This window comes from Semicossyphus pulcher, unplaced genomic scaffold, assembly GCF_022749685.1.
Source record: "Semicossyphus pulcher isolate SPU_LCO1_2020_fin unplaced genomic scaffold, fSemPul1.0.p SCAF_22, whole genome shotgun sequence".
NCBI lineage: Eukaryota > Metazoa > Chordata > Actinopteri > Labriformes > Labridae > Semicossyphus > Semicossyphus pulcher.
The window spans coordinates 11,822,535-11,841,529 of NW_027211696.1; the positions used below are offsets into that span (position 1 = coordinate 11,822,535).

Below are 18,995 nucleotides of genomic sequence, written 5' to 3' on the forward strand. Positions count from 1 at the left end.
CGATATACACTGATATAATTAGCCGATACAATAATGGGCTGCTGCATACTTGATTAAATGCCCGACCTCTGCGCAATGTCCGCGGCGCGAAGAAGACCTGCGCGGCGCAGCGTGATGACGTCACGTGTGTCTACCTGCAGCATGAGAGAGTTAGAAGCCAAAATGTCCGTGGTGTGGAAGTTTTTCAAAGTGTCTGAAATAGATAGCAAGACTGCTATTTGCAATGACTGCTCAACTTCAGTGATGCGAGGAGGAGCCAAGGCAAAGTCTTTCAACACTACAAACTTCATTAACCATCTCAAGACCCGTCACCACGACCGTTGTAACAAATGTGATAAGAGTATCACCATTATACTGTACGCTAATTCCAATACAGAAGAGAGTTGGTGATCTCTGCAACTGGGTGTGCAGGAAAAAAATATCGGTATCGGTAATCGGCTTAATGAGTTGTAAAATATCGGCATATCGGATATCGGCAAAAAATCCAATATCGTGCATCCCTACTAATGACGCTACTTATTAGTTAGAGTATTAGTCAGGGACTACATATATTTTGAAATGGATATACCACACACACAGAGACTTGGTCACCTCAACAACTAAATTACAAAGTACTTCTACGTGTTAATCCAATGAAAATACCAAAGTCTGTTTTACTTAGTCTTCTAATTACTATGACTATATAAAGGGATTACACCACAATCAGCAGCATCTTAGCCCTTTATGCACTAAAACAGTGACTTTTCACTTGATTAACAACCCACGCATCAGCGCCACATGGCAGCATCTGACAGTCATTAGAGTGCCCTCTATCTGGTTAATGTGGACAAGATGTGCATCGGTGACAGCGTCAGTATTAAGGACCCACGCACATGAACAGCATCTGAGGGAAGTCTGCTTCCTTCCTGCTGAGAGGGAGAGTTCTTTAATGAGCCACACTGAAAAACTGTGACAACCAGGAAGTGGAAACCCTACCTGAAGCCCCAGATGAAGAGCTTTCAAAGGGGGGAGGGGGCTATAAAGATGGGACAGACATGCTCCAAAGTGGAGGAATGAGGGAGTGAAAGAGCTCGTTTGATGTGGTTGTCGGCAAGAGAATCTGCTCAGATTCAGTGTCTTGGGATAGAAAGCGTCTTTGAGAGCTTCTTTAAGTGAACACAGATCTTTTTGTCTCGCACATTGTTCTGATTTAAGAGGAACAGGAGATGACTTCAATGAATTGTGTGTGGGCGAGATAGACTTCATAAATGTGTCTTTAGGACAGATTATATTGTTAAAGAAGAAGAAGAAAAGGACCTGTTTGTCCCGCCATATTGTAAAACCACAACTCCACTGCACAAATGATATTCCTTTGCTCTGTTTCAAAGCCACAACCACACTTTCCATACTGACATCCTCCCCGGTGGGTTGTTGTTTGCTGCAGACAAACCCGACCACAGACAGAGTAATATTTACTCAGCAAATAGTACGGTAGCCTGGCCCAACCCAACCGAAAGCCGGGCAAAAAGTCCCAACCTATTTTGGGGTATTTTCTGCATTTTTATATTGTCGTTATGTAGGATGAGGTCATTTCTTTGGGAAATGGTGTAACGACACAAACCCAATTATCTCGAGTTATCCGCCAACGAAGCAACATGGGGACAGAAGAGACTAAGGGCAATCTGTTTGAGAAGAGCGACAGCAGGAGGCTCGGGCTCGTAGGCAGCCTGTTTCTGGAGCTCCAAGTGAAATGAAATCTGCAGTGTTTGTTCAGACGGCAAGCAAATACCTGATTACTCACTCTGACTTCAGGTCTGTTCATTTAATGGCTTCTACAATGTTTAGTGTGACCAACCTGCACACACGGCAGCAATGTCTAAAGGGGCCGGTCTTTTAAGTCATAAAACAAACATTTTAGCTCTGTGCTCAAGTTTGTTTGGAGGGTATTGACAGTTATAGAGGAAAAGGGGAAATGGATGTTTCATTTATAAGCTCTTAGGTCCGTTAAAGACACTGGGACCAGCTCGCACCATGACATAAGCACTCGGCTATCCATTGTTAATTGAATCGTCTTGTAATTTGAGTGAGTTCATACCATTAAAATTGTGTCCTTGCTAGCATAACCCAGAAAAAATAATGTGATTAAGATGTAGGTTTAAAAATACTTCATTTGTTCATTGAAGCAGGCCTCCAATAGTTATTATTTGGTCACTTGGGGATTAGTGGAAACAAGCTGTAGTCACAACCTTGCAATTAAGGTTGACAGGCAACTAGCTAGGAAGGGTTTGCTACTTAGACATCGACTGTACACTGGGATCAACACTGGCATCCATTTTACAACCCAATGAATTTACATCCAATATTATCTCTACTTTTAGCTCTGTTTTGGTCCCCAGCAACTCCTGAGGGAAATATCTTGCTCTTTGGCTGCTAAATGCTAATATTCACCAGGTAGTTGCTAACTTTTAGAGCTTATGGCCAAAAAAACCGCTATGACTACAGTGAGCCAGAGTCAAATAAGGTTAAGTTGCTGGATGAAAAAGCATGAGCTCAACACTGTTAAAGGCTATGTAGAGATTTAATTGACTGCCAAGTTGGGCAATAGTTTTCCTAATTGTCATCACAATGACCGATCTTTTTTCATTTGTGATAGATTTTCCAAATGTTTTTGAATCACGTTGGTAAACTTTGTTTCGTTTTAAAAATTGTAAACATATTTTAATTTCATTATTTTTAGGAGCCTCTCCTTCCTCCTGAAACGAACAAGCCGTTTTGCCATTCAAAATGTCAGACCTTAGCCACGATTGGCTGATAGTATTTGGAGTGACCGCGTAGCCCCTCCCCCACGTGGGATCACACACGTGGGGGAGGGGCTACGCCGCACTGCACTGTCACTCCAAAGTTGTAGAAAACATAGCTGCTATAGAATCGGTTATTCGACCATATATGTATGAGCCACGGTAAGTTGAAATCTTGACAACGACGTGACAAGCGAGTGCAAGAAGGCAGCCTGAGGTGAATGACGGCGAATGACGATTTGTCGATTTCAGCGAAACCTGCAGCTGTTCTGAACGGCCCACCTTTTTAAAAATGCCATTCAGAAAAAACTCGGAATTATGTTATGATTTCACTGTGAACAATAAACAATAACCCTAACCCAAAAATGTGAAACACATGAAATATGCGAATATCCCTTTAAAAGATATGGCCCCTTTAAGGATAAGAATGACAGGGATTTCTCTGTAACACTCTTTTGCTTGAACAAATTTTGTTGGAGACTACTCTTGTTTTAATTGAGGGACAACATGAGTTGGCTAAATGATCTGGTCTGAGGAATCAGTTTAGAAAACAGGACATATGGCAAGATAATAAATTGCAGAGTAATATATTGTGGGGCAGAAATTGATTTCAGATTGCATAGGGATAAACGCTCACACTGAAGTCAATTAAGCAGAAGTTATTGGTGTTACAGGTCATTTAAGTGCTCGTTAAACCTTGGCTGGTCGTCCTTTTATCCAATAATTACTGTGTGCAGCTTCAGTGACCTCTGAGACACAGGAAGTCAGCCTCAGCGGGAGACCTGGAGACGGCTCTTTTGGTCTGTGTGGACTGTAAGTGTTAAGGTTTATTTGCCTATGTGTTTTTTTTCTTTCACTTTGGCTACAGTCTTTATGTTTTCCCGTGTAAGACTTGTTCATTCAAGTGGCAAAAAGTTATAACTGTTATTCTGCTCTTACCGCTCCGCTGAGTCTGTCAATCCAATAAATGTCATCTTTATTCCACAGTTATAAAACAGGTAGTTCAGGTCTTCTGCTCCGACTGGCTGAGCCTCGTTTAAAAAGCCACTGTGAAACATTCAGTAAATCCACAACTGCGACTGCACGGCATTCACTAAAATATTAATATGCCAGTCAAACGCAACAGGGTGGAAAAAATGGAGGATGTCTCCATTAATTTTTATTTACCTGGTGGCTTAACTGTGTGTGAATGATGGGAGAAGTTAGACGTGATAAACCAGGAGAAGACGATACTTAAAAGACTGTAATTAACAAGAGAATTAAAAAAAGTTTGGTAAAATCACAGAATGAGGCTGTGACCATTAAACAGAGTACGTGAAGTGCTTAAAACTGCAGGTGGAAGCTTTTTAAATAGTACCCAAAGAAGAATGAGAACCCTGTTAAGAGCCATATTACCTGATATGATGGTGTGAAAAGGCAGTGTAGGCAGACTTCACTAAAAACAATCACAACATTAGACCTTCTAGAAACTAACTTTTTGATGTGCCACTAAATCTGGGACAGAAAGCTACAAACAAAAACAACAGGAATGCAAAACACAGAAAATCCATCAAAAAGATCCCTAAAACAAACAAAAAAAAAGCCTTCAGTGATTTATGTGCAAGCAGCTGGAAAACACACGGTGTCCTGTCACTTTCTTACAGGAATACTTGTCACTGCTGCTGCTGCTGCTGCTGCCTGACGCAGACAGCTTTTATCTCCATCCAAAGAAGAACTCCGATATATAAAGTTTCATAAAATACATTTTGAAAAAAGGAGTCTGGAATGTAAGGAAAGATAACCGAATTCATTTTCTTACATTGATCGACTTCTCCTTTTTACATAGAATATAAAACGCCAAAGCAATTACTTTGAAATCTTATAAAAAAAGAAGGATAGAGATTGAAGGGTCCTCGGTGAAAATGTAAAACTTTAAGAAGCAGAATGTGATGTCATCAAGAATGTTATCAACTTGTAGAGCCATCATGTATCCCTGCTTCATTTCCTTTAAGAAAATTACATTACTTCTGACCTTGTCAAACACAGCGTCATATTCTGACATTATATAACACATCATACAACTATAACAAAATACACTTTAATGATTCATTGAACATATCACTAATAGAAGTTCCTCCTCTGCAGGTCAGAATGTCTTTATTTAACCTTATAAAACACAGTATTTATATATATTTAAAAGCAATGTCTTAAAGTAAACTTGTTAAAGTCAGAGTGCTTTCTTGGCTTTATGTGCGTCTTGTTTTTATCCTTTTCTAAAGCCAGTCATCTACAACACATGATAACATGAGAAGCGCTTTGTCATATGGCATATGTCTTACAACAGGTAGTTCGGACCAAGTAATCTGATTGGACAAAAGGCATTCCATGAGTGCTGATATAGAGAACATCACTGGGGCTTTTCACTCTGTGTATCACTCCGCCTCAGCCAGGTGTTCTGAATTACAGCAGACTGTTGCTGTGTCCCAATTCAGGGGCTGCAGCCTTCGAAGGAGGCGGTCCACAGAGGATGCTCCATTCATAGCTGGTGTAGACCGTTAAAGCCAAACTGAAATGAGACGGTCTGGTCTACCCTTGCGTCACCAAACGCCTCTCCTGTCACCTAGCAACAGGTAGCTAGCATAACTAAAGCCGAGTAAGTGTTTCAAGGGCCCTTTCGTTTTCTTAAACATTTGTATCTCTAGCTATTCAATAGAGTTGAAACCAAAAACTTTCACATTTTAAAGTGTAATGCTTGATTGCTTAAAAGTCCGCCAACTCATTTGAATTTGCTCGCATTGCAACTCGGGATACATTGGGCCGCGAAGGATGCACCCAATGGATCCGGGAAACAGAGGCACATTTGTCAGCCGCATCTGAAGGAGCCTTCAAATTGGACTTCAAACTGTGACACAATTGGCCTTCAAATAAGGCCTTCACTGGTCGATGATGATTTAAAGCAAACAGATAAATATTCATGATAAAAAACAGCTGATCTGTGGTAACCTGGAGACACAGAGTGCCGGAGAATGTTTGGGTTGCTTGGCAACAACAGTCCAGTTTCAGTTAAGTTGTGGAACTAGTTGAGTTGGTGGAGCAAAACAAAATCTGTTGTTGATTATTACTGTTTACTACTATTTGCAGCTTGTGTAACTGTAACAATATCACACTTGAGGTCGTGATGCCGGGCCTCGTGCCTACGACGGCGATTAGTCTGAAGCTGTCCACACTTTTCTCAAGCTGCAGTTTAATCTATGACAAACATTTACATCAGGTTTTTATCTAAATACTGTTTATTCATTTAGAAGTCTGGGGGCTCCAGCAGGCAGATACACTCCTATGGTAAGTACTGTGTGACATAAAGACATACAGAATATGTATGTATCCCCAGCTGCACTCGTTTTCTGTAAAATGAGTGTATTCAGCTGAACGCTCCGCTTCGGTATGCACACCTTTAAAACTGGAGCACAGCTGCAGGAGGCATCATTATTTTGCTTGCAAAGTATACAAATAACCAGCACAGGACAGGCAGGAGGAATATTTCTGCTCATCAACTATTTTCCAGGAAAAATCTAGTTTGCAGATAAACTGGACTCTCACATCACAGCACCTTGAAAACTAGAACACAGCTGCAGGAGAAACTGACTGTAACGTTTGAGGGATGAGAGACCACTATCCAACAGTTAAGAAATCTATCAATAATGCTGAGGCACCTCACTGGATATCTTAGCCCACAAACATTAAAGTGGCTAACGCATGAAACTTGAATGTCACAGTGATGTTTTTATAATCCAGAGAGAGAGAGACAGATGAGTCAGATGAGACGTCTCAAAGCAGCCTGCCTGGAGTCTTAGAGGATAAACATCCCTGGGAGTTGGAGATAACTGTTAGCAAAAAAAAATAGCCAAAAAGAAGGCCTTGATTTGGAGTCCTCAGAAGTGATGACATTTAGATGATGTATTCCAATGGATACGAATGACACAGATTGTTTGTAGCTTTTATGAATGGAGTGTCACTCTTTATACTCCCATCACCAAATACAGGTGATTCTAATTTACAAATAAGGATATTATATGAATTAGAGATAGACCGATATGGTTTTTTCAGGGCCGATACCGATTATTAGTAGTCAAGGAGGCCGATAACCGATATTTGGAGCCGATATTCATTCGCAGCAAAAGTGAAAATATTGGCGTCAAAATATTGAATAATACAAACTCCAACACTTAACTTTGTTTAAATGCCTTTAAGCATATGTTTATTAAACAAACAAACAAAAAGCGCAGGGAGTTCCCAGGGTCAGCAGCATCTCTTATAAAGTTAACTGAAAATTTAAATAAATAAATAAATAACTTCCTGAAGTTTTATAAAGTAAATAAAACAAAGTCAAATCAAATTTGCAAAGAAATGAACTTTTTCCCCTCTCCGCCGTGTGTGAGCATTGCGTGTAACCAATCAGTGCTGTGGGTGGGACAATGCTGGAGACAGAGTAGTGACTGCAGACGGAGAGGCGCGGCTGCATCAGAGCCACAATAACCCAGTTTTAAATTGATCTCTTATCGGCCGTCGGATTTTAAAAAAAAGGCTGATGCCGATATGCGTCAAAATGCCGAATATCGGCTCCGATAATCAGTTTATCCCTAATATGAATTAAAGACACATTACATGATCCTGTGGTAACCAGGTAACTACATTTACAGATTTGTTGTGTGTAAATATGCGAATGTAATGACTACAACAGTAAGAGGTGAGCTGTGTTTTAGGTAATGTTTAGTTTTAACTTTAAGCAGAGGATGAAAAAGAAACGGAGCTCTTCCTCTGTGCAAGAGGGAATTCAACGTGACTATTAATTTTAGCGATACTTTGTTATGGACCAGAGTCCTGCTGAAGAAAAATAACTGTGTGAAGACATTTTTTTTATCTCTACAAATTGCAAAGTAGTGAGATTTATAGCTTTAATATAAACTCATTTTCCTGTTTAAGACACACATCCCAGAAGGCCGTGCAGCACTTTGTATCAGTTAAGATGCTACAGTATTGTAATACCACTGTCTAATATTACCCACGTCTCCTTAAAATAAAACATATGGGCAGCTGTTGGTGATATGTAATCTGTGTGAAATGGAGATATCAGAAAATATCAGAAGCCTATATGTTTACATATAACAGTAAAACAGTGTAAGCCATGCGGTAAGGTCATACTATTGATATGCACACATGTGCTCTTAGCGGTAATTTAATCTCTTTACTTCCTGTTACCCATTAAGCTCCCTCTAAAGCAGAACATGTGGAACACTATATCACCAAACTTCATGCATGGCTTTGATTTATTGGTTCTTTAAAAGAGAAGAGAGGCTGGTGAGGATGTCATTATATCAATAAGATATAGAATCAGGCTTTTTGTTAACAGCAGGATATACAACTAAAAAAGTAGCAAAGAGAATTCTCAAAGGGACGTATGTTTTTGGTACAAGGTGGTACAGTAGAGATGTTGATGCTCTGATAATATTTATGGGTAACAAGCAATCAGGGCTGAGTTAACAGAAACGTATAAAGCCAAAAGAAAGCAAGGAGAGGAGCAGACATCTTTTATGTGTTTCTATTATCAGATTCAGCTCTCAGACCTCCCTCCTGGGCCTCTGGGAGGACACAGTGGAGTGGATATTATGCCATGAACTGATACTGCTGAGGCACATTTTTGTCTGACAGGTCACCGACTGTCACTGACAGTAAAGTGACCCGCTGCATAACAATAAGAAACACTTAATGTACATAAAGGACCTTAAATGTGTTCATTTGCTTATTTGTAACCTCAGTTTAAAGCTCCTGTGAGGAACTTTCGGTTTGTGTTGATTTGGCGCCCCCTGTGGACAAAGCTGTACCTCTTATCTCTTTGCTGACTTTGTCCTGAAATCTCATCCTGCTTTCTTTAACAGTCATCTGTATCACTCACTTTAAATTTCTGCCCTGGAAAATGTAAACAAAGGCAGCTTGCAGTTAACCGCTTCATCTGACACCTACCCTCCGCAGTTTCAGGAATTAAAAAAAACTATATAGAAATATTCGAGCTTGTCACTGATGGTCTGGTTTGCTTTTGTCGGTCATATAGTGTAATCACAATTAATTTCATAACCAGCAAAAAACTCCTCACAGGAGCTTTAAAAAACATTCATCAACATCACTTTGAGTTAGCCTAACTGTTACCACCTTATGCCAAAGAACTAGCCTCCAAGTCAAATCTGCAATAATTGATGTTTTGGCCGCTTGGTGGCAAAACAACGCTAACATACTGTATCATAAACTGTAACCCTGATATGGCAAACTCTTAGGCAGACAGTTCGCCATTAAAGCTAAAACTGAGAAACACTTGCATTCATTGAATAGTGTTTCTGCCCATCAGATCAATGTAAGCTTTATATTAACTATCCTTTTTGCTCTGTTTTGGTCTCCACCATACGTGAAGGGAATATCCACCTCTAGCTAAATGCTAATTGTCCCCAGCTATTTTTTTTTTTAAGATAATTTTTTGGGCCTTTTATGCCTTTATTTACAGAGTACAGTTGATAGTGTTTGAAAGAGGAGACGAGAGAGACAGGGATGCCCCGCGGCAAGGCGCAGAGGGTGGGAGCTGAGCCCGGGGGGCCGCCGCCTCGAGGACTGTAGCCTCTGTACATGGACTGCAGATTTAACTGCAGGGATAAACCCGCACCCTGCCAGCTAGTATTTAATTGTAGTTCTGCTTTTTGTTGAAGTGAACAGTGGGTTTAAGAGCTTTTTTGTTGAGAATAGTTTCATGTTGTGGTTGAAAACGATGCATAAAGAGAACAAAATCAGCAATGTTGAGGGGGATAAACACGAAACGAGCTAAAAGACGCTAAAAGGCTTGTTTGAATTCATTCATTGCCTAATTAAAAATATGGATTATTTGCAAAACAACATGAATTCTCAAAAAGCTGCAATTTTATTCTGTAATATAATACAGAAGCTAATCCATGTATCCATTAGAAGGTAAAGTATTTGAAGTCAGCCAAGGTCTTTTGCACAGGGATACCAGCTGAAACCCCTGCTGTGTGTGAGGAATTTTGATTTGATCCAACACACACTCCAGCACCAGCTGCATGCTCACTTCTTCTGAGGAAATGTTTTCCCCCACTTGGACAAATACCACTACACCTGCACATACCTAAAATCCATAGCAGCAGCCCTTTACAACAGCAGAGCACTGGAGCCGGAGAAAGTGCTCAGAAAACTTGTAAGAACTTGTTGCAAATCCAGTGAGAGTTAATTGACTTTCCCATCCATCAATACAGAGCTTATTAGACATGCAGTCACCATACAGAGGGAATTATCTGTATTTAGAGTGTGTACTATGAATACCAAGTTACCGAGTTAATTTTCTTGCTCTTATTTAAGCCTGCTGAAGAAAATGTCAGTATCCTCTGACCAAAATGGAATAAGAAGATGCAGTAATTGACTTTAAGTGAGTAGGGATTTTTGGCCGATATCCGATATGCCGATATTTTCCAACCCTTTTTGCCAATTGCCGATTTTGATACCGATATATTAGGCATATGTTTTTTTTCCACCTAATTGCAGAGAACGTCACGTCTCCCCTGTAGTGGAATTGATATGAAGCCTACTCTTATTGTAGTGGCCAAAAACTGCCAGGCATCTTGCACCCTTCTTCACGCTTGACGGAAGAGGCGTTGTACAAAAGGTCACGTCTGATCACTCGTGTTTCTGAGCGCACTTGAATGCAGCATCCCCCTGGAAACGCGGCAGTGAGGGAGCAACCATGAATATGCAAGTTAGTTTTGCACTGATGTTTACGTTGCACTCTGTTAGTGTCGTCTTTGATCGCGAGTGTACTTTCGCCGTGTTTGTAAATTAACATGAGCAGAATGTGAGCTAACTGTTGCATCTTCTGACTGACACGGAGGCTGCGGAGCCTTCTCAGAAGATAAAGTCGCTGTGAACACTTATAAAATGTAGACTCTGTATTCACAGAGAAGCTCATCTCGGAGTCCAGAACTGTACCAAGATACTTCAAAGTTTCCACCGTGTCAACAGACTGGCCAATAAGTGAAACTGGTTTAATATTCATGTCCTGTTTTGTTGAGAGTATCAGTTCTTTGGTTTGTGTGTGGACAGCTAGCTAGTTAAGAGTTGTGAACGTTGTTTAACTTCTATTCATTGGCTCGAGTATCTGTGACTTTCTAGTCTTTATTTGTATATTGTTGATAACTTTGCGCAGGCAGTGTGAGCGCATTTGGAGTTAATGCTGTAGCATTACGTCAAGAATTAAAGCGTTGTTTTGTGGATGGAAAATATCAGCAGAAAAATGACATATCGGCATCGGCAGATCAAGCCATGATCTGCAGATACCGATAAGGTGCCGATAATATCGTGCATTCCCTACAAGTATGTCACTCATGCACCAGACGTCACCCTGCATGTCCACACACACATTAATGTCACACTTCGATGCAAACTCTGTGTGGATGATGTCAGTCGTGACGTGCACACGAGGGTGTTTGGATAATGTCCACATTATTGTCCAACATTCCTCCGACATCCACGTACAGCGCGAGTCAGATCACGTCTGCATGTTATTGCCTCACTGCAACATTCACACCTTACATGGATACATACTTTCAGCTAACAGAAGTGTAACCATCGTCTGTGTGTGTCAATGTCAAAAGTGACAACAAAGTAGAAGAGAAGGTTACAAAACAGTACAGTGTTATTGTTTCGTAACATGACACACTGTTGCAGTATGAATAATTACGCAGCTGCAGAAGCCTTTTATTTACTCCTGTTAAATGCCAAGGTCAAACAGTTTCCAGCTCCTGCCTGGAAAACAAAGCTCGTCAGTGAATTATTGCTCGGTTGCATTATTGATTTAAAGCAATTTCTCATTAAAGGCAACTACTTTCTTCACATTATGTTGTCTGGGTTCAGACGCAGCCCCCTCGTGCTGTGAATATTAACACACTAACTTCTGAGACTTGTTGTGAGTAGAATCGTAACATCCGCATTAAACTTTAATCTGTCGTCCATTTCTTGTAATAAAACATAATTGGCTCAATGTATTCGTTCACAATTCTCCCATTCTTTTATGATGCTACCTTACTATACTTCACTGGAGCACAGATTGGATGCTAAGTGGTTCAAATTACAATAATCATTCCATTTCACCCACCGCATGAATACTGTCTTTGTTTATGGCTCGGCCGCATGAAATCTGAGCACACGAGTGTGTTTGTGCGAGAATGTGAGCGAGGAACACGCATGCTTGTGCGTGCATACATCTCCATGGACGAGTAAGGGCAGGCAGATGGCATGTTGACGCTGAGCCCACACGTGCCGTACCCTGCGCATGCTTTTCGGTGACCCTTCACCTCCATCTGACTCCCATTCCTCAGATTCCACACGTGGCACTGAGAGGTGTGGCTCGACTGACACAAAACTGTCCCCTGCATTGACGATAATAATAAGCTGTTTGTCCTGTTTATCTACATTCTTACGAATTCATGTGAGCAGCAGGAAAAAAACTAACCAGCCAGCCGTAAACACTCACAGGGTAATGTATGTGATTCTCCATATCTTGGCTATCCTTGATGTTGAGGAAGCAGCTGTATGCTAACACATGCTTATCAGTGTTGTGTTTGCAACTGGATTCCACCGCCCCAAAAGGGCTACAAATCATTTATCGCAGATTTAAAGATTGGTTATGTTTTTGGTTGAGGATAGGGGATGATTGAGGTGAGGGTTCATATAGGAAAGGTTCAGAAATAGGACAAGATCGGGCGCCAGTTTAGCTCAATGGTTAAATCACGTGTTCCTATATTCAGAGGCTACAGACCTCAATGCAGCGGCCCAACGTTCGACTCCCACCCTCAGCCCCCTGGGAGACAACAGATAGATAGATCTCTATTTGTCATAGATCTTTGTCATTGTTATATAAAGTTGTAGTTGCGAGAATGATGGCTCTTTGAAGGCAGCCGGGTCATAAGTAGGGATAGACGCGGGATAGACGGCGCCGATTATCAGCCGGGCCGATAATCAGCGCCGATATTCGGCATTTTGACACATATCGGCATCGGCCTTTTTTATTTTTATTTTTTAATCCAACGGCCGATAAGAGATCAATTTAACACTGGGTTATTTTGGCTCTGATGCATATGCTTAAAGGCATTTAAACAAAGTTAAGTGTTGGAGTTTGTATTATTCAAAATTTTGACGCAAATATTTTAACTTTTACTGCAAATGAATATCGGCTTCAAATATCGGTTATCGGCCTCCTTGACTACTAATAATCGGTATCGGCCCTGAAAAAACCATATCGGTCTATCTCTAGTCATAAGGCTCATTGTGCTTTTTGTTGGGGGATGGGAGGTGAACAGTAGCCTAAGGAGGTTAGCATTGTGTAGCCTAAACATAAGCCTTTACATTAGCTACAAAACACGACTCTGACTTCACCCAAACATGTCCATTTAGTGACTCTCTGGTTCTGACTATAAGGGCCTTTCCCAAACCGGACCCTTCCCACTCCCACTCCGTCATGGATTGAACTCACGTCACACTCACAGTTGAACGGAGCACCCTTCGTTTAGCGCCGAGCTTTGAGATGAACTTCCCTCACTCCTCCGGCGGAGGCAGGAAATCTGCGTAACCATGGTTTCATGTCATACATACAAATCACTGCACATTATGAGGAAAATAAACTTCATCCCGAGCTTCATTCCTCGGTGGATTTTCTTATTTGTTGCCTAAATATATTTTTCAAACTCATGTTAATGACCTGCTGAGTTTTTACAGCCGTCCCTGTTAATATAAAAAACTTTTCACTTTATCCAAAACGGTTTATCAGATCCTGAATATAACGTTAACATGCTGATATCAGTGTATTATTTTATGTTTATCTTAATTAAAGCAGTTCTTGTTTGTACGGGTAATAACATGGAACTTTAATTTACGTCTCTCATCTCATGACGAACATGACACAGCGTTGCACCTGCTCGGTAAGTTAGCATTGGTGCAGGTGGAGGGTTTAACAGCTCCACTCCACACTCAGAGGTTTTGGACAGCACTCAGTGTGGCGGAGCCTCCACATGAGCGCGCAAATGGAGTGGATAGAGAGAGGGTGTAGGGAGTGGTTTGGGAAAAGGCCCTACTTGTAACCAAAAGTGGAGTGGAGTTCATCTTCTTCTAGTGTTTATAAACAGTTGGCAAACAAGCTTTGAGCTGCATTACTGCCGCCAACTGGACTGGAGTAGAAGAAAGGAAATATTACTAGAGAGTAGTTATATAGATGTAAAGTGATGCATTGTGGACTTAGTTAGAAAATAGTAGTGCTACTGTTATGGGCACCTTAATTAGTTGACCTTGAGAGAACTTTGGTAATACACTTTACTGTCAGGCTTAAAACAGCCATGAAATTAAAAACACAGACTATAATAAATGACCGAAAGCAAATAAAGTGCACTAAGGGAACGATTTCAGACATTTTAAATATGACTAATGAGTCCAGGCATTGTTGGCGTCTTCCGTTTCGATGGCAACAGAGAGCGGCAGATGTTCCCGCTTCCACTGAGGAGGCAGCAATTAGGCGACTGTGACAGGTAACAAATGGAGACTTCATAGCGTAAGAGAGAATTAATTAATAGCTGATCTAAATATGGCTTCACACCGCTGCGTTATGGGGAGCTTTAACTCCGCCGCACACACTCAGCGTTAACTGATGTGTCTTTTGTGTCGTTTGAGTGTGTTCGCACTGATCTTTAACATCAGTGTAAGAGGATAAGAACAGCTTCAGTCGGTTTCTCCTCTTTGCCCTACTTGAGTTCTGCCTTTCAGGATGTTAGAAACTTCTCTATTCTCCTGTTGGGTACTGCTGTGTCTTGTTAGGCTGCGTTTCTTGTGCTATTCCATGCTGTTCTGCTTTGGAGGTCATGGAGATTTAAGGACTTTGAGCGCACTGCTCCGTGCCTGACCTAGTTTGAGTGAGAATTCTCATTCTCCGCAAAAAAAGTAGCAGGTTTAGGTATCTGAAATTGATGTTGGCGTCGTTTCAGAAGTGGGATAAGATGAAAGAAAGAGTTTTCATCAAGTCGCTGAAGTTTCAGGGACATTAATTAATAACATTTGAGCAGAGATGGCAAGAGCATTTCAAAGTAAAACAAATTGCTTCTTGTCATATTCGGTGAATTATTATGAAAAACGGCTCCGCAGATTTTGCATCATTCCCTCAGGATGTACACAACACCGAGAACATAAACAAAACTGTTGGTGCTCCTGAAATAAGCCCACATTAAGAACCGGAGCTACCCAGGAATAGCAGTAAAGGATATCTCCGCTCACTGTATCTGGACAGTGGCCCACCTTCAGGTCTGGAGATTTAACCTTCGCAGACTTCTGCTGATGATGTGGCTCGGGTTTGGCCGAGCTGAGCTTTCTGGGAAATCAGCCAGACACGAACGTGTGGGTAGATGAGCAGAATGAGGATTTTCAATTGTGCACAAAGTGTTCAAGTTTCGCCTGGAAAAAAAGAGGAGATTGTTTGGATGGAATAGATATCATAAAAGGTTGTGGTCCTTTGCGTATTTCTCGTTTTGTGCAGACAAAGAGGAGAGCTTCTGGTGTGAAACAGCTGGCCTCAAACACGCAAAGGATACGACTCCACAAGAAATAACTGAGTGTGTGAGTAACGGATATATCAGGAAACAACTGCTGACTAATAAAAGACAACATGTAGTTAACTCTGAATCAGCCTTATGTAAGTAGCTAGCTTACAGACTCATGTACACAATGTCAATTAAAATTAATTCCAACTAGAATGTGTGAAGAACATGATCCCATGAGATGACGCACACCACCTTTAAGAACATTTTGCATGTCATGTCTATGCACTTTCAGCTTTTTGCATGAGTGAGCAGGAAAGCACAAAGTCAGGTGACCTTAATTAAGAGCCCTCCATCATCATAATCAGGTGACTTTGGTTTTGAGGCTAGCATTAAAAACATTAGTAAACATTTAGCAAAGGGGATAGTATATCAGTTAGGTTATGCGTTTAAGTTAAATGGCATTCTTGCTCAACTTAATGTAAATAAATGCAGCAAATAAGTCAACATTAAAGGTGCTTTCAAGTGTGTTTGATCCGAATCAAAGACTCGAGTTTGCTTTGTGTTCACACGGCAGCTTTTACCAGCGGACCAAAAGTTTTGATGTGCGAGGAAACCGCTCTCTGATTGGTCAGAATTTCCACTTGGTAAAACTCCCTGAAGTAAAGTAGAGTGAGAGAGCACACTCCAACAATTACAGACTTTAATGGGTTTTTTTTACCTTCAGTTTGTCACTGAACAGTTTGATTACCTCCGTGTTGTTGTGCGTTTGTGCAACTGTTTGGTCAGCCCACAGTAGAGCCCTCGCCTCATCACTTCCCCGTGTCTGTCCTATGTCCTCATCTTGCTGCCTGTCTGCGTGGCTGTCTCTGCAAGTGTCAGCACCTGCTAACAACCCACAATGCACTGTTTTTTTGGTTTGCTTCCTGTATTAGGTCCTACTTCAGATTACGCTCTCACCGGAATTGAACCGGACCATCTTTTCTGGCAGACCATGATCCGATGGTTTGGTCCGCACCAGAGTTCGAAAGCATGAAAGCAACGAACGGGACTTTCCGGGTAAAGTTGACCAAAGCTGTCAGGTGTGAAAGCACCCTTACCTTTGGTTTTCCACAACAGTGAAAGTCTATTCAACGCAACCTCCTCCCTACAGGACTTAATTACTCTGTATACCATGGCACCTGTAGTTGTTGTCCCTACAATATGTCCCTGCACAAACAGAGTCAGTAGAGTTGGCATGATGAGGCCGTATGAAGAAACACCGTGATGTGATATACTGCTGAATTATTTATAAACATTGCCAAATTATTTATTGGCTATTTAGTGAGACGTGGCTGCTGTGAACCTGCATAGTGAGCAATCTCATTATCCGCATCAGCCCCTGAGCTTAGCATAGCAACGACTCTTCCAAGGGGAAAACCGCCAGCGGAGCTCAGTTCAAAGTTAAAACAATCCACCCACCGGCACTTCCCAAGCTAACTTTATAATCACCGATCACATTCAGGCTAGCTTCTACCTGTCTTTCTGCTGTAAGCTACGCTATTAATGATCTCATGGCTGTAGTTTCATACTGACCGACATGAAGGCTGTTTCAATTGATATTTCTCAAGATGCCAGACTACGCCTTTAATATCCCTTGTAATCTGTACTCAGCTGTCTGTGGCTCCCTGACACTCAATCCAGCAAACTGATCCCCGAGCAGCTCTAAAACAGAAATAACATAAATCACTGTCACCACGTTCTAATTTCTCTTTATCCCAGACGTCAGTTTAGCTTCACCAGAGAAACTTTGTTATAAACATGCAGCGTCCACGTGTGTGATTTGTCTTTTTAATGAGCGTCAAAAGTCTGTCTGGTCCTGCTCCTTTGTTCAGTCTGCACATGCTCAGTGAGAGAGGCTGCCTGGTTACAGTAACGTTAGAGACGGCGTTATTGTCTGCATCACTCATTGTCTCCTCTTCTATCAGGAGAGCTTGGTGCGTTGGCTTCAGTCAAAACAAGCTTACAATAGTTTAGGACAGCCAAAATAAAACTTATTCTAATCAAGCAGATCTTCATATCCCATCGGGCTCAAAGATTTTAATCTCTTGTTTGAGACAGTTTGAATGTTTGAGATGAACTACGTTTGGATTCATTCTTTCCATCAACTACACAAACTTTCTCACATTTCTATTTTTAAAACAAGCATGAACTATTATTAAAAAAGCAGAAACAGCATAACTAGTGGTAATTTGCTTTGGAAAAGTGCAGCAGAGTAATTTTACATTTGAGGAAGTAAGTCAGGAAACTGAGACATTAGTCGACCAACAACTACGCCTTCTGTGCTTTCTAAGCAATTTGAATATGAGCTATAAAAAACTTCAAGCATGATTTTATTTACATTTAATAAACATTGTTATTGCACTTGTTTTAAAGCTAACGTTAGCTGTAGGTAGCTAAATAGAGTTTATGATACCTCTTTCTGACCGTAATTAGCACGTTGACACAGGTTTTTTAGACTTGGCAAGACCTGCTTATAAATGCTGATTGTCCCTTTTCCCATTGCCAGTGGAGTATCCTGCTTTTGGTCTCTTTTCTGCTGTGTAACCAGGGTTAGTAAACAGTTAAGATGTTTCGGTTATTAGGTCTTTATTGTATCTATTACTCATTCAGTTTATTTATCGAACACGGCGCCAAACAATTTGGAACGATGTTCGAACGGAAACAGGCGGAATTGGTAGCTGAGATGACAAGGAGTCGCAGAAGTTACCGACGGAGCATAGCTTCGCGCCGGAAAGAGGGCGGAGATTAGCGTGTTGACGCAGGTTTTGTGTTCCCATCATTGCCGATCAGAGCTGAGGCGATAATTACCCGGGTCTACTGCGAGTCCTTTGACCCGGGTCTGATCGCGATTGTAACCATTCCCATTAAGCAAAAAAGCCGAGTGTTAGCAGGTGTTAGTGGGTTTTTTGACCAGTGGGAAAGGTGCTTAAGTGTTGTTTTAATTAGAAATATCATCTGATGTCACTCTGGATTTCACTCTATTCTTTAATTTGCTGATCATGGAGAAGTGGTGAGATGATAACAATATGTCCTACATTTATACAACTTGTAGACCTAGAACACAGCAGTATGTCATTATAAAAGCCTAAGAGAAGGTCAGTGAAATGTGTTTCAAAATGAGTCCGCATTAGTCTTTCAGTGTGTCCGCAGCCTTACCAGCGCTTTGGTCTCCTCCTCGTCTTTGTAATAGTAGAGCTGCTCCCCTCGCAGGACGAACCAGCGACTGTGCCAAGTCTTCACAAAGCCTCCTTGCTTCCTGAGCCACCCACACCTGATGACACTGGGCCGTCCCCGCCGCTGCGTCTCCGTGCTGCCGTGACCTCCGCCGCGCTGGGGACTGCTGTGGGACACGCACTGGTCGTCCATTACAGCAAGTCAAATCTGCAAAGAGAGAAAACGGTTAATATCTGTTTAGATTAACGGAAGTTGCAAGTTTCAAGTGGGCAACTCTCTGGAACAGGTTGAACTGACGATGCAGAACAGCTTTTATAAATAAATCCACTGACTGTAAAACTCCAAATATTGTGCAAGATTTAAACCACGAGAGGAAGTGTGCTTGCACGATCAGGACACCACA

The 18,995-nt window shown here is 41.4% G+C and overlaps 1 protein-coding gene across 1 annotated transcript in view; it reads right to left on the reverse strand.

Moving 5' to 3' along the window:
- arhgap24 (Rho GTPase activating protein 24) overlaps positions 1–18,995 on the reverse strand; it is an 83,657-nt gene that overhangs the window by 53,154 nt on the left and 11,508 nt on the right. Inside the window, exon 2 of the mRNA XM_069673504.1 lies at positions 18,575–18,799. Within this exon, the coding sequence (XP_069529605.1) occupies positions 18,575–18,784 (210 nt within the window). The 5' untranslated portion in view covers positions 18,785–18,799. The remainder of the gene's footprint in view (positions 1–18,574; positions 18,800–18,995) is intronic.